This window comes from Chionomys nivalis, chromosome 2, assembly GCF_950005125.1.
Source record: "Chionomys nivalis chromosome 2, mChiNiv1.1, whole genome shotgun sequence".
In the NCBI taxonomy this organism is placed as follows: domain Eukaryota; kingdom Metazoa; phylum Chordata; class Mammalia; order Rodentia; family Cricetidae; genus Chionomys; species Chionomys nivalis.
Genome location: NC_080087.1, coordinates 133,909,073 through 133,925,903, shown reverse-complemented (window position 1 = coordinate 133,925,903; position 16,831 = coordinate 133,909,073). Strand labels below are relative to the sequence as shown.

General features: G+C 45.1%; 1 protein-coding gene across 1 annotated transcript in view; it reads left to right on the top strand.

Annotated features, from left to right (window-relative positions):
• Positions 1–16,831, top strand: part of Pard3b (par-3 family cell polarity regulator beta) — a 1,010,698-nt gene that overhangs the window by 947,670 nt on the left and 46,197 nt on the right. The window contains exon 22 of the mRNA XM_057761958.1: positions 4,029–4,108. Coding sequence (XP_057617941.1) covers positions 4,029–4,108 — 80 coding nt within the window. The remainder of the gene's footprint in view (positions 1–4,028; positions 4,109–16,831) is intronic.

Below are 16,831 nucleotides of genomic sequence, written 5' to 3'. Positions count from 1 at the left end.
GGAAATGTGCAAGTTAAAATGAGATACCAGGCATAGCTGTTAGAATGGCCAAAGCCTGGAACACAGCACCACCGTACGCTACAGCAGAAGTACGGGACAGGAGCTCTGCTTTGGGGAGCTGAAGGGAGACCGTGATAGCACAGCCATGTCAGAAGGCAGTTTGGAACTTTCTTGCAAAACTAAACATAGTCTTAACCATATGATCCAGCAATTGCCCTCCTCAGTATTTACTGAAAGGTGTTGAAAACTACGTCCATACAAAAACCCGCACACAAATATTTACAGAAGCTTTGTTTGCAATTGGCAAAACTTGGAAGCAACCAAGAAGCCTTTCTATAGATGAAGGGATAAACAGTGGTACACCCAGAAAGAAGGAGATTATTCAGTGCTAAAAACAAAAAAACAAATGTGTTATCAAGTCACAACAACAACAAGGGGAGTTGGGGGGGATTTGGAAAAAAACTTAAAATGCAGATTACCAAGTAAAATAAATCAATCTGAAAAGGCCACACTGTGTATGATTCCAACTTTTGACGTTCTGCAAGTTAAAACCATGAAGGCAAAAATTTACATATTCCCAATGACATATGATTTCAATTTACATATTCCCAATGACATATGATTTCAATTTACATATTCCCAATGACATATGATGTCACATACTTGTTGTCAGGAGAGATAGATGAACAGGCAGAGAGCACAGAGGATCTAGGGCCACTGAAACTATTCTGTGTGACTGTGATTGCAGATACATGTCATTTGGCTATCCAAACCCACACTGTGTACACAGAGAACCCTAACATAAACCATGCAGTTAGGGTGGCCATAATAGTCCCCGCTGTGGATGGGGGTGCCGATAATGGGAGAAGTTAATCATGTGTATAAGCAGAAGTTTAGGGAAAATCATCGAACCATCCTATTTGATATAAACCCAAAGCCTTGCTGGGGAGAGGGGCTGGGAAGGTAGCTCAGCAGGTAGCTGCTACCCAGATGGGAAGACTGGAGTTTGGATCCTCAGCCTCTAGGAACATGTCAAGCAGGGAGAGCAGCCCACACCTAACCTCAGCACCCTGTAGGCGGACACGGGGATTCCCAAAGCAAGCTGCCTAGCTAGACTAACTGAATTGGTTCGCTCTGTGATCAGGCGAGAGACCTGTGCCAATTATAAGGTGGAGAACAGTCAAGGAAGACACCCACTGTCAACCTCTGTTGCCAATGCATACATCTACACATGCATCTGTACACGCATGTGCATCCACCTGCATATGCACAAGTACCTGGACTCATATGTGCACACATGTGCACCCACGTGCATATGCACATACACATATACTCACGTGTACACACATGTGCACCCAATGCATATGCACATACACATGTACTCACGTGTACACACATGTGCACCCACATGCATATCCACAAGTACCTGTACTCATATGTACACACATGTGCACCCACCTGCATATGCATACACCACACACACACACCACACACACACACACACACACAGCATCGCAGAAGCCAGGGAGGTGACTCAGTAAGCAAAGTACTTGCAAGAGAGTTCAAATTAACTCCCAGAACCCTTGTAAGAAGCCAGGTATGGCACACACTCCCCCGGAAACAATGAGGTAGAGGTGGAGGAAGCTCTGATGATCACTTGCCAGCTAGCCTGGAGTTTACTTGGCAAGATCCAGACCTTTAAGAGACCCCATTTTTAAGGGGGGGAGGGGCGGGGTGTCACGCACACAGCACAAACCCCTGCAGTGCAGCACCAGCAGCAGGGAGAGCAGACCCAGTTCTGTTGGTGGCAAGAAGCACACTTTTACTTCTAATGCTCTCTGTTTCTGCCCTACCCAAATCTTGCCAACCCTAAAACTAGTGCTGCTGCATGCCTATTCTCTCTATTTAGGGTGCCTCCTGTTGTTCTTGTTCATTCTTCTCCCCCAGAAAAGCTCCTCATTCATATTCAGCGGTGGAGGAGGCATCACCACTCATCCCAGGCTGTCTTCAGTTCTCCCAGGTGCTGCCTCCCTCCCCAGACTTCCACTCCAGCATGATGTCATCAAGGCATAATTGTTTGCAGGTCCTGCCTCCTCGAGAACAAGGGCTGCGTTTCTTCAGGGCTTGGAACACATGGCCTCCTGTACATTAGGATACAGAGGTGCTGGGTGATTGCTTACTGCGTGACTGTTTCTGCATGGTGCTGCAGTGTTAGTACAGAGGCGCTCAGAGAGATACCCAATCGGTGAGCAACAGAAAGAACAACCTTTGATGTGCAAACGTCCTGCCTGTCTTTTGAAATCAGGCCCAAGGTCTGCCTCTTTCATGAGGCTTTTCCTAATACCTTCAGTGTCCATCTGGGCTCCAAATGGTAGCATCCTGGACGGGATGTACGATTCTCCATCGCACATTTTCACTGCATCCCAATGAGACGGAAAGCTCCTTGAGGATAAGGGCTGTGCTACATCTTCTGGAGTCTAGAATACTTGTGAGATAGCTCCCCAGAACAACAACAGGCAAGGGGTAGCACCCCAAGTCACCACAGTATGGACTGCTACCCTCATGAGGCCAGCCCAACTCTGGATGATTGTGCCAACTGCAAATTGTAGCTTTGTTTGTGAATGTCTTGAGCCATGTGAGGATTCATAAGCATGGTGTTTTCCCAACATCCACCATTAATATTCATCAATACTATGTTAACATGAATTCTTCCTAAGAAAACCTAAAATCTAAACATGCCGGTTCTGGGTGGTAGTGTAGACCTATAATCCAAGCACTCAGAAGGTTTGTGAGTTCAAAGACATCCTGGGCTGCATAGTGAGACCCTACCTCAAAGAGTACAGCAAATCCTGTGTGTGTGTGTGTGTGTGTGTGTGTGTGTGTGTGTGTGTGTGTGTGTGCTCATATGGGTAAGCCACCAGCCACCAGGCGAGTGTTTTTCCTATGCCTGTGTCTGTCCATCCACTGACGGGTATGATGGACACAGAAGGATGAGGTAGAAGGTCTTTGTTTTCCGCAATCCAATACACTCTCAGAACCTACTGGATCTAGTCATGTCAGGACCTCAAAGGCCGAGGGAAACACAAGAAGGGGCAAATCAGCAGGACCAGTGTTATGGGAAAACAATTCATAGTTTCCAAGCGGTTGTTCATGAGCGACAGAACGAAATGAAGGTCAGGGTTCAGGGAAGGCTTTATAGGCACTGTGCAGCAAACATTCAGTTAACATTAATCCCTGTTAGTGAAGAAAGGCTCCCATTGCTTTTAAAACTCACAGCCAAGGGGGCATCAAGATGACACATAAGAAAAGGCTCTTGACACCAAGCCTTATAACCTGAGTTCATTCCCCAGAATCCAGGGGCAGAAGGAGAACATGAACTCCTACAATTTGTCCCTGACCTTTCTGCATGCAGCAGGACACATGCAGACACACACAAACACATGCACACAGGATAATTGTTTTGTGTTTCTAAAGTTTAAACAGAACCAAGAGGAGGGAGTCTCTGACAATACAGTGATTAAACATGGTATGACACCTGAGATGCGATCCTGGGACCAGAAAGAACATTAAATCAAAATATAAATAACCTGTGAACTTTAGTTAGCAGTGACATACCAATACTGATTCATTATTCGTAAGAAATGTCCCTTCCTAAAATAAGAGCAACTTAGCACAGGGTAGCCAACTCACTATGCCATGGGTTCCGTTTCTTTATAATTCTAAATCTCTCCTAAAAAGTAACGTCAGTTTGGCGAAGAAGAGAAAACACCTATAGACTATTCCTGGCCATGGAAGTGGGAAGGAGTCGACTTGGCAGTGGCCTTTTAGGAAGAAGTGACTGTTGTCAAGCACAACGCCTGAAGCTTGGTCACTGCTGCCCGTAGCAATGCCGAGTGCTTGCTCGCTTTCCCCAGGTTGGAGTTTTGGCAGGCTGCAGCAGCATTTGCACTGATTATAATTTTGAGATGCATTGTCAGTAACCAGGGTGTATAATGGATCCTCAGCTCTAATTACTCCTCTCTCCACAGGTGCCTGGAAAGGGTCCAGATGGAAACACACACAACCTCCGCTTTGAAGGGATGGAGAGGCAGTATGCATCCTTACCCAGGTAGGGTGGAGAGGGGTCTCCCATCCCCAGCTCATCTGCAAATGAAGTCTTTAGAGATGTCTGTGTGAACTAGAAATCTGGCTTTGAGATGGGGAATATGTTAGAGTTTTGCCTTACTGCCGTCTGCTGCGGCCCTGTTGCCATCGTCACAACTGTGCTAATAATTGGAACACTTGGGGGTTCTTTTTTAAGGGGAGAAAATAGTATATCACTGCAATTGAACATGTCAGGGAGAATATTGGATACTGAATGGAAACCCTAAGCCATTGCTATAAAAATGGTATTGAACATCCTGCACCAAGCTTAGAGACAATAAAATGGTAAATCCTGTGTCCTAGAAGATTCCTGAGAGAAAGGGCAGGCGGGTCTTAACCTTGGAGCTTCAGGTAGGTGTTAAAAAGCAGGAAAGAAACGTGCGCCTGGAAGGTGTTTTAGAAACTGACTTGTCCTCCAGGCAGTGAGCGAATATTGCTAAGAGGCCCAGATAAGTAGGGAAACAGAAAGAACTTCGTGGGAAAAGTTTGCTTGGCCAAGCTGACCTAACTTGATCCTCATATGCTGTAACGAGACACCCCTGAAAATGAGATACAGTTCACAGAGGTTGGGGTTGTTATCTGAGTGGTAGAGTCCAGTCTTGCTAGTCTACAATCAGGAGCACATGACAAAGAGGGACCTTTTGTAGATGACTTACAGCCCCCATCCATGGGAGTCTGATAAGTTGTGAGTGTGAGCACTCGTGATTTCAGAAAGGAACAAAGAACAGCTAATGCCAGCCACCAGCCTGAAATAACTGAGTTTCACCTTAGAGAGGGCAGACGAGGCTTCGCTGTCATGGGAGCTGAGCTGCAGAGCAGTTTACTCAGAGATGCAGTTGCTCTTGAGTGACATGTGGATTCTACTTCTGCAGGTGAAGTGTCAAAAATATCCTGAATTTTGTGTCAACCACAGCCTAGGTGGCCCTCTGTTCTTAGGAAACGTATGTTAGGGCTGGAGAGATGGCACATTGTTTAAAGTGCTTGCCACGCAAACATCAAGCATGAGAACCAGAGTTTAGATCCTCCAGTACCCAGGAAAATGGCAGGTGGGGTGGTGTTCCACCTGAAATTGCTGCACTCCTACGGCAGAGGGAGCTGGGCTAGCTAGACCAACTGTAACTGCAAACTCTGGCCTCAGCTGAGATACCCTGCCTTGAAGAGGAAGATGAACTTCAAGGAAGAAAGAACACCCCCCCCCCCGCCCCGTGCCAGCTTCAGGCTCCACATGCACATGAACAGATGTGCGTGTACCCATATAAGTGTATATGCACATACATGCACATGCATGCACGGCTGTGCATGCACACACACATGCACCCCACATACACATGAAAAATATGTTTGTTTTCAAAAACAATAAAGCCTTATATTTACCAGGGCACCAATTTTTAACATTTTCCATGGTTGGATATGGGAAGTACAGGCTTTAAAATGTTTGATGCAGCTGTATTTTATATATCTCCCTGTTTCCTTTATATGTTATCATATAAGGTTTTTTCCCCTCATCTTTGCTTAGTTTCCTGCCCCTGTTTTTTTTTCCCCTTGGCTTAGCATTTTGTTTTCATTTTGAAAAATGGAGTCATTTCCAAAACTCATTTGAAATATAAGGTTTCCGGCGTTCACTGTTGAAGTCTATGGAAATTGTGGTTAAGGCAAAGAAAGGAGTAAATTCTTAGGGGAAGTGGAGAGAGGAGGGGAAAAAATCATTTTAATGTCTTCCTGGCTAGCTTGCATCCTGAATTTAGAAACTGCTCGTGTGTGTGTGTGTGTGTGTGTGTGTGTGTGTGTGTGTCTGTGTGTAAATCAAAAACACAGAAATAACATTTAAAGTTCTATAAATCTCACTCTTTTATTAATTTCCCTGCTCTAGGGATCACTTGCGGTGTAGAGAGGGCCCCGAGGATATGGAGGTAGACATGGTCCCAGTCTGTCCTTGGGATGCTGTTTGGTGATGGGGGCAAGCAGTAGGCATTTTCTGATTATGATAACATGCTCAGAGTACCAGCTATTAAGACAAAGGCCTGTAGGTTTCCAGTTCCTGTTTATTTTCCTTAATTAGCCCTGAAATGTCCCATTATGGCTGACTCCAAACAAGTCTGCTTAGGAGTAAACACTGCTGAAGGAGTTTGGTGACAAAGACAGTGTGGATGCTGTTTGTGGTGCTGGAGCTTTCAGGGCAACGGATGAATTGGCAAAACCCCGCCAGCTCTGAGACATCAGTGTGGTGACTGGAAATAATGCTGGCACCAAGTCCCTTCCCACACACAATGGCAGGCCTGATTAGCCGCACGTGCAGCCTCTGCGGCTGCCTTAAGGACCGAAGAAGCCACGATGGAGCTTGGACAGATGTGCCAGAGCACCTGGACACCAGGACTGTAGTGAGGGGGGCAAACCCAAGTCTCCGTTTGGGGAACCAGAACGAAACCACACAGTTCCCTCTTAGGCCAGGGGCGCTGTCCCTGGGGCCCATGTTTGCCCAGGGAGAAGGAGACGTGAGGAGACACCTGACCTGCTGGCACCAGAGGTGTGCAATCTGCCAGTCCTGCCGAGAGCCTGTGATGTGGTTTTCTCCATCCCTGACTGGGGATTCTCCTGTCCTCTTAACTGAATCACAGTAGCTTCCTGCTCGCTCCCATTGCCAGGGGTGAGGGAAAAACAGATCTTTAAACACAAGGTTCTCCGTTATCACAAAAACAGGAGAGTTTAAATATTTGTGGAATTAATTTTTTCAATTAAAGATAGGACTAGGTCGTCTACCGAAAGCCACTGGCCGTCATTACAGAGGATCTAGTCTGTCTCTTGCTGATATCAAAGGAGTTTTTTAAGGTGAAGTCAGTAACCTTGACTTATATGTCAAATTTGGAAACATGGATATAAAATGCATTCTCATCTAGGGGTTCATTCCTAAGCTTTTGGGGAACTCCATCATCTTTAAAGCAAGCCTGAGCAGGCGGCTATCTAACTAAATGACACCACACAAAAATAAGGCAGAACCCTGGCTAGTGCGGGCAAAGACAATTCCTAGCGCTGGGTAGTTAGGAGCTTGCCTAAGTCTGAGGGCTAAGCAATGTTAAGTGTTATTGTTAAGCAATGTTAAATCTTCTGCCTCCAAAGAAAAATGACTTTATTTCTTTTCTCCTGAGGCTGCTGTTTCTGGAAAGCTGGGTCTGCTTGTTATACAACCTCATTAGCAAACCCCAGGCCTTGACTGGGGCCAGTCTTGCCAGCAGATAGAGTCTTAGTTTTCTTCGGTAGTAAACAATGAAATCAGCATCCCCTTAGTAACAATGAAATCAGCATCCCCTTAGCAACAATGAAATCAGCATCCCCTTAGCAACAATGAAATCAGCATCCCCTCCGTCTGGCCTGACACAAATCATTACCCACCCACTCACTGCGAGTGAGCGGTGCTTTCGAACACCAAGACACACATTTCCACTAAGGGCTTCTTTCCCACTCCAACCTACCAGCCCCTTCCAGTTCTCCCAGACTCCACTCTTATTTCACAGGCCCCCAGATGTGGGCTCTCTGTTCCCCCATCTCACCTGACCCAGTCCTGGCCCCCTGGGATCCTATTATCCTCCTCCCTACAGACGGCTCCCCACATCACCACACGATGCAGCTCTTCCAGGTTTGCAATCAAGTGTGAGGTCGTAAGAAATGAGCAAGACAGCAAGACACAAAGCAGCTCATCTGTGGTCCCCTGGGCACGGAAGGTGGCTGGAGAAACTCATAAAACCCCTTTTATCAGTTCCATTCCAAAATTCACATCAGGCAGCACCAGCTGGGCTCCTGCTGCTGGCCAGCATTCCTTTGAATCATGTGATCAACTCCCTGGACTCTCCCACAGTGGATGTTCAGACCACGGTCTACCAAGATGACTAAACATTCCCAAGCCTTGTCTCTAGAGATGACCTCACTTCCTTTCCCTTACAACCCCAGGCATCTGACATTAGCCTCCACTTCTGCTCCCTGCAGCACAGCCTGCTGTCTTCTCCAGCACACACTCCCCACAGGAACCCAGGAGGGTCTAAGCTTGGAGCCAGACCACGTGCGCAGCCGGGTTTAGTCACTCCACCTGTGTGGCCTTGGCCAGGAATCCAACTGCTCCAGGCTCTGCTCCCTCATCTGCAAACTGGGGATGACATGGGGGTCTCCATCTACTGGTGGCAGCATAGGGATCAAATGCATGACAGTAATGCAATCAGTGAATATTTGAGGAGTGTTTTTTTTTTTAGCTCATTTTTATTTGATCCCCAGGGATAAGAGTTTCCTTTTTATAATGAAGTAAGCCCATTCTCACTGGTACCTCCGGGACCTGGGAACACCGACTTTCCTTCTCTAGGCTTCATCTCTTTAAGCAGACCCCCCTCCCCTTTCTGGCTTTCTTCCCTTTGCCTGTGATGGTAAACACAGAGGCTCACCTGCACAGCTTGCTGGATGTCCCTTCCACCCTGTGGGAAATGCAGGGTTAACACCTGCTTGGAGATATGCTGAGGGTCCTAATGCAGAAATCATTGTTGACCCTGGGGAAGTCTCAGGTGTCCCAACAATGGAGAAGAAAACAGCCTAGCAAACTAATGCGATTTGGGGTGCCAAGCTGTGCTAACAGTCTAGGGGACAGTGGTTCCTATAGCTGGAGGATTCCTATAGCAGGTCCACAGTGTTGACTTGGGTCTAAACAAGAGGACAGGGCCTCTATCCAGCAAGATGTAAGGACAGGTCTAGGATCCTACTCATGGTAGAAGGCTAAGCATGCCACTCTAGCTGCTGGAACAGTACCCTTTGCTCCTGGAAGGATCCCCAAATATGTTACCTAGATCTGAGCACTGTTGGTTCAGGACAAGGATGACAGACATACTATTCTAGGGCATATAGCTAGGGAGGGCGAGACCATCTCCACAACCCTAACTTTTGTCCTCAGCCTCCCGATTTCCTCGTACGATGTCCACGTTTCCTAGAGAAACGTGACCTGTAAATGTTGCTCCTATTCCCACAGGACACTGCAGCCTCCCCCAACAAGACTTCTGACCACACTCTGGTCCTTCCCACTAATTCCACTGCTGCTTCCTTGGTGTAATTATCTCCTATATCTTGAAGGATTCAGTTCTAATCATTGTGATAAAGGATTCAATGGAATGGCTAACCTCCATACCTCTCTCTTGCTGAGTTCATGATAATAACTCTCTGTTTTACACATCCACCTTTCCAACAGGGAGGACCCATGCCAAATGTAAGTCCTCTCTCTGTGACTCTATCATCTATCAGTCTGTCTGTCTGTCTATCTATCTATCTATCTATCTATCTATCTATCCATCATTGGTCTGTCTGTCTCTGTTCCTCTCCCTCTCTCCTCCTCTCCTTTATCTCCCATAGTATTTTCCCCAGTCCTCTATAGTACCATTCTAAGCACTGAATTATAGAATTCTCCACTGCTGTGTTCTGCTCTCATTGGACTAAAATTCCTAGAAGTGAGAAACTTAGCCTTATACTCACTATTATTTGCTCCCATCACTAGATGCAGGACCACACATATAGCGGGCTCTTAATCCATTGGTATAACGATGAGCATACATTTGTTTTCATTCAAGTAGTTTAGGAGAGAGAAATTCTCCAGAGCTTTCTCAACAGTCTGTCTTAAGACTGTTTTCCAATATAGTAAAGATTTCTCCATGAGAACGTCTCTTTTCCTTGCAATCAATACAATTTCAGACTTCTAAACAGTTAACTCTTCATAGCATTTACTGTGTACCAGGTACCTTCCTAAGCGCTTTGCGTGGATTGACTGACTGGCAATACCCGCTTTGACACGGTAGCAGTCCTGCCCTTACCATCTGCTCATGGGCAAGGGCTCTGGGTTAAAGATAGTAAATTGCCCGAGTTCAACAAGGAAGTAACAGAGATGGGAACTGAACCGAGTCATGTGCCTGCCAGTCTGCAGAGTTAACCACTGCAGCTCAATTTTCCTGGCCGTGAAACTCCCTTACATTATTTTATCATCGGTTTCTCTTCCTCGCTAAACTGTAAGTGCCTTTAAGGACAGGGACTGTGTCTTATTCATCTTCGTATATGACACAGAACATTCCTAATATCCAGGTTAAGTAATGCCTTTCAACCATCTCTGTACTACTGTCATAAAATCAATTCCTTTCTCCTTCCCATGGGCCCTTCATTTGAAATATGAACAGTTTAATGTGTAATTGCTAGATGAACATTAAGCAATATACTTTGCCTACCAAAAGGAGAATCCTGTTTTGTTAGAACGCTCCTGAGACTTGAAATAGCAATGTCTGCAAATTGGTACTTTGGTTCTTGAAGATTAAGAATAATATCTTCTCAAAAGGAAAAAGATTATACAAACGCTTTTGGCAGAACGCTGTGTAGAGAGCTCTCTCGTGGAGAAAAAGAACCCGTCTCCCAGGACGGATGAACTACCGCTGCAGTCACATCCACTAGTCCCGCTGCTGCGTTAGCCCCTACAACGTACGTTATTTGGGAGGAAAAACTGTATCCTTAACATCTCATGCAGCTTTCGGCCGGGCTGTGTGATGAGGAGCAACCGCTAGAGTTGATTTCGGATCAAATGAGCAACTTTAGAAGGAGGAAACAGCCTATTCTTTCTTCCTGGGACCCCAAAATAAATTTGCTTCTAAGTATGTTCCCAAAGTTTTCAAATTGGGTATAATTATATTCCAATCAGAAGCCTCCAGAAGAGTATCTACTGTCATATTCCAGCCCATTCATTTAGTTGACTTCAGCTTTCTTGCCTGGGTTTGCCTTTGTCTGTCCTCAGGAAGTCCCCCATCCCAAGGTCATGGCTAGCTGGGACATCCTCTGCTCACCGTATTCTATCATTCCCAGCAGCAACCCCTAGAGCACTCCCTGTCATTGTGTTCCATTCTGAAAGGCTCTTCTTTGCAGATTCCTCTATCTTCTCCTGTGGCTTCCGCTCTGCTTGCTGCTTTGCGCTCTCTTTGCAACCTGGCATTATCAATAGCACTTGCTCTTTAAATTGCAACAACTTTCAGGCTCTGCAAGTATTTCCATCAGTGCCACATTAAGGGTCTACACCTGGAGATAGTCCAGCTCAATAATTCAGTGAAAACTTGAGCAATCAGCACATTGGGTGTATATGGAGATGGGGTTGGTCATCTGAGTCTCTAAGCGCCATAACTGATGACTCTCCGCCACACGCCAGCTTGTCAGATAACATGCTGTAAGGGTAGATATGGACTGCTCCTACCAGTCATGACGATGGGATGCTTTCCCAGAATCTGGGGCCAATGCAACTCAAATACTACTTGCCTAAAATTCTTAATCAGACACTGTGAATTATGGCCTTTCTCTAGACACTGTTCTATTGGGGCAACTTTATCTCTGGGACCTAACTTACCACCAGAGGCCTGCTAGGCTGTGAATGAGACCGCTGTTCTATATGCAAGAATGCTAAACCTGTATAGATGGAATCTTGCACAATGGCCTTTGACAGAGTTTAATGCCTTTTGAAAATCAGTTGTACGTCCTCCTGTGCCCCTCCCGTGACACACCCTCCTACACCACCTAGCCTGATCTCTCTCATCCTTTCTGGCCAAGTTCACTGTTTTGAAGATCTGGTCTTTGGTCTCCCTCCCTAGTGGAGTGGACTGCCTGTTTGAATGACCTCTGACACTTCCTCAGTCTTAATGCCAAGGACAAAAATGATGAATTAGCAGCAATTTAATTCTTTGTGAGATGACTGTGTGCCCAATGTCAACTCAAACTTCCTGAAAATGCAAAAAGCCCTCGCATGGAATGTCGCTTTAAGATGCCAAACAGCTGAGATCAAGGGTTAATGCTACTGCCATATCGTTTTTATGTCACTTAGTTCCTCAGATAAAAGTCCATTTTAATCAAACTTTTCATCATTTCCTCATAGGCAATATATCCTTGATGCCAGTTAGAGTATTTGATATTAATTATTCAGTCGAAGGCCTCCATTATGAGTTTAGTTGGAATATTTGTGATTTAAAACATGTTAAGACCCATTACAGTACTAATGTTCCCAAAGTAATTTTAACTGAATCTTGATGGGCCATATATTAAATTCTATACTCTTTTTTTTACTTTTTGTCTCATTTTCTATAGCAAATTCTAAACTGTTGCATATTTGTTGGCTAAGTACTCTTTTCAGGGGAAGAGTATGTGCCTGCAATTTCAAGAGTGCCAAATCTAACATTACCTTGGACTTGAAATATGCTAAGCTGGGTAAGCTGACTTCCATGTTTTCCCTCTTGCATGTATTTATAGGGGTGTCAGCATTTCCTTCCCACATCTCCAGCCAACAGTAAGGAAGGTTGTTTTTGTGCATAGGCATCTGCTTGGGTTAGGCTGCTGCTCTCTCTCATGTCTCGTGTTCCTTGGTAATTCTTGGTGTTTTCCTGTTCCATTACCATCTCACCATCTGCCTCCAGAAACTCATGCCCTGGGATTACGGTGGTGCTTTTCTGAAATGTACTGCCCTGTTCTGCACAATGTGTGTGCTCCCGCTCTGCACCCACCTCCTGCTTGGTCCTGATAGACTGCCAGCGTTTTGTTACTGTCCCTTGGCTCAAGTTCCTGGCTTTGCTTTGCACAGGAATCCTTGCATTAACTTACTGCATATAGGTGATTAATTCATCCTTGTGTCTGATGCAAGTATTTTTGCTGTCCATATCATTTGATTGTTTCAGATGACACAGCATCCTACAACATGTGAGCATCCTGGATAAAACATCTGTGCCTAACCAATTGTGTGGATATGTTGTGTTATTCTATAGGAATCGTTAGCAGTAAAACCCACTAGGTATGTTTCTCTTCTTTATATACCAATACCCACATGAAACTATTTCAAAGCTACCATGTCTATTCCTCAGCTAGTCAATGGTATTTTTAAAGAATCAAGCCATAAACAGCTGAAGGTGGGGTGGTGGCAGGTATGTGAAAGGACTAGTAATCTTTGTCATTGGTTTATTTTCATAGCATGGTCTTCCTCCCCAGCTAGCTGGGTATTAGTCATTATGAGGCTCTTTTAGTTAACAATTACAAACTCTTTAAACTGGAAAAAGCAGGACCAAACTCATCTTTTTCTGCTTTCCAGAGCCTTTTTCGTTTCTTTTTCCTATACCATTAACTCGATTCTCAATTGGTTGTGTCTTCTTTATTCCTTGCATATAGCTTGTTTCTAGAATGGAAGATAGCCTAGGTCATTTAAAAATGCATCCATAAGTTGGGGTGTAGAAGGGACAGAGTCACTGCCTAGCATACTTGAGGCCATGAGTCCCCTGCACCAAATACATCCACATTCATTTGAACATCTTTCCAAAGAAAATGGAAGATGCTGAAACCTGCAGGCTAGGAGAAACCAACAAAATATAAGACAAACAGAGAATTTATGAGGGAAGAAGAGGATTTTCAACCCTGGATAGCATAACTTTTATTCTTATATCACTATAATAGTTTTTCCCCAAGTAAAACCAACTCAATCATCTTTTCCTTATTAACCATTAAATTGTTCCTATTGGGAGCAGATATGGGGAAGTGGATGGCTCTGGCTGTGCCAGGTCAGGGTTCCTAGACCCCAAATTTGACTTTACAATTCTCTTTTACATTGGGACTTGTAAATGGAACATGGGAGAAGGAGTCAGTATGTGATGAATATCTATTATGTTCTAACCAAACGCTGTGGGGAGGATGTTGATTTAAACACGTTGCTTCATCCATTTCTTGTAATGTCTTAATGTTTGGATAAATAGAAAGACACTTGGGGATACAAAGTAATATGGCCAAGATTGTGGGTCATGTTGTCTGTCTGCTACTTTCTACACCCTACAGATCTCTGCACTATGTCAAGGTGTCTTATTCCAGCCTCATTGGAAACAGTTTGGAGAGATGTAACCATCCACAATGAGGCAGCCCTCCTGGTACTGAGCCTGTCCTAAACTAGCACAATAAATAACTTGGGGACATTAACAGGAACAGGTCCGTAGTAGGTATTCAAGATTTCTACAAGCAGAACGCATGAACCATGGAGCCCCCATAGCATATGTGGTTAAGCACCCACCTACTTCTTCCTGCTGAATTACTTTTGTAACCATGCAGTTTTTTAGACACTGAGTCCGTGTTATGCGGAGTGGTTAAAAGTGTGTAAAATAAGTCGGTCCTACTTCAGCAGCTCTTGTAGCTGAGAGAGAATTCTTGATCCGTTCAGGGTGTGGTTCTGGCAGATCCTTGAGGGGACTTGGCTAAGATGAAAATACCAGATCACTGTGGGAGATTTGCTTCAACCAATTGTGCTACTTCAAATACTGGTAAGGGGCATTGGCAGTGGATTGCCATGACAGTGCCACAGGCGCCCATCTGTGCCCTCGTTCTCATGTGGCACAGGCCCCACGGCCTCAGTCATTATGCTGAGAAAACACCTTGGTCCAAGGCCATCATTTCCAGCAAAGGCAAACATTTGTAGTACAAATGAGAAAGGGGTTGGTACAAAAAGAGCAGCTTCCAGAGTGCATTCTGGCTTATATTCCAAGTCTTCAATTAAGCCCAGACAGAAGTGGCTGGGGCTGGTCCCAACAGACCATTGTCCTGTGCCACAATTAGTACAACTGACCCTTGTGGTTGAGCGTGGAATGACACGTTAAGGAGGTGGGGACCCAGCAATTCTCATTGGCCATGCTCCACCAAGGGTACTCTGAGGCATCATTAGTCCCCTTCAAAACTGGCCCTGCTTGGAAGTAGACAGGGTGGTGACTGCTCGGAGGTTTCTGCCTGCTAATTGCCTACATGGAGAGGAAGCAAAAGCAGACCCATGTCCAGAAATGATAGAGTCTGACAGCCTGGTTTTTACAAGAAACTAGAAGGAACTGTAATTGTTCTAGCGGGAGGTTAAGATGGAAAATAAGCATGTTGCGCTATTTTGAGAAGGCATTTGCTGCAGTGAAATTCTTTTCCTGGAAGCATTTGTGTAAATCCAGAATGGAGTTTGTATCTTGCTTCTCATACATTTCCACTGGGATGCTGGTGCCTTTGATGACTTATGCTAAATGATCTGGACTGTGGGATGACCCTTTACAATACTTCTAACATCAACATCAAATCCATATGTAAGACAGAGCTTGTAGCCAACACATTATATGAGTAACTTCCGGGTGTGTTGCCTGCACTGGGGCCGAGACACTGTGAGGACTGCCTGCTGTGGCCGGTTACAGACAAATCACATAAGTCCACCCTTCATCAACGGCTTGGAATGCTCTGTCTGTGTGATCTCTTGTTTCATATTTTCTTACATTGGTAATTATAATAATGAGGATGTTTATGATGATGATGATGATGGCAGTAGGTCACTGGGACTATGGTGATAGGTGACAGGGAACTTTATCAGCCCAAATAGATGAGCTAAGAGAGGAGCCGACCTGTCCTTTGTCCATCACTCAATAGCTGTTACTAACTGCTCGCTAAGTTCATGTACCCTGTGAGCCCTAAGAGAAACACAATAAGCCCAGAAGGACATCTCCCATAGTATTTATATTCAAGTGAAGAACAAAGTAACTAATCAATAACAAATAAACGGGAAATTGCCACACTGCCCAGCAAAAAAAAAAAAAAAAAAGACAGATGTATTATTCCAAAAACATAATGTGAATTTGGGCCAATTCGAGAAAGAGACGTAGAAATGCATCATCTTCTAAAGGAGGTTAAGAAGAAGAAATAGAACGTGTCAAGCCGAGACAGCATGTGTTGTGGCTAGGAGGAGGCTTGACAACAGAGCTGGGAGAAAGCTGTGTGGCTGGAATGAGATGGTGAGAACTGAGCAGGGGAAGCAGAAATCAGATTATACGTGGGCTAGTGAGTGCTTTTTATATTTACTCAAAGATTAATTAGAAGCCACGGCTGAGTTTTAAATAATGAGAGGATGGAGTCACACATGGCTTTGAAATCTTGTCGAGCTGCAGGGTGAGAACCGAGGAGAGCAAGCTGGCGAGGGTGCAGGGCAGAAAGGCAGGAGGATAGTGGGGGAAACACTGACAGTGCAAGATGATGGATCATAGTGGGTGTGGTGGGGTACGTGTACCCCCGTGTCAAGAATAAATCTGCACACAATTGCTGGAAGGTAGTGAGTGCCACACCTGGAGAGGAAAAGCACTGAGAGAGGAGAAGCTGTGGAGGATCTGAGTACGGGTTGAGGGGTTTGAAGGGTCCTTCATCCCTTGCGATGCTGGGGACAGAGTTTCACGTGGATAGAAAGTGCAATGGCTGATCAAGGATGCTACACAATGTATATTCATGAAAACTGAACCAAGTCCCCAGGGCATACCAGGAAAAGATGATGTGATGAAGTGCACAATGTCATCCTCAGAATGCAGAAAAAGAGGCAGGTGGATGGTGTGGCCCTCAGAGGCCTGGGCACTAGCCTGTGGCTATGGCATGCCATCACAGTTTGTGTGGACAGAAAACCTTATGTAGCACTGTCTCTGTAATTTTATTCTGGAAGTAATATTTTCTCAAGTAGGAAGAATTGAGGACTTAATGTCATCTGGCATTTGGTGACTAAGCATAGCTCTGGCCCCATTTGGCCTAATCATATGGGTAAGAAAGAGAGTGGTAGTTATTTTGCTGTGTGCACTGTGTTTATAGAATTGAAGGTCCTTTTTCTGAAGAGCTATGTACTGGA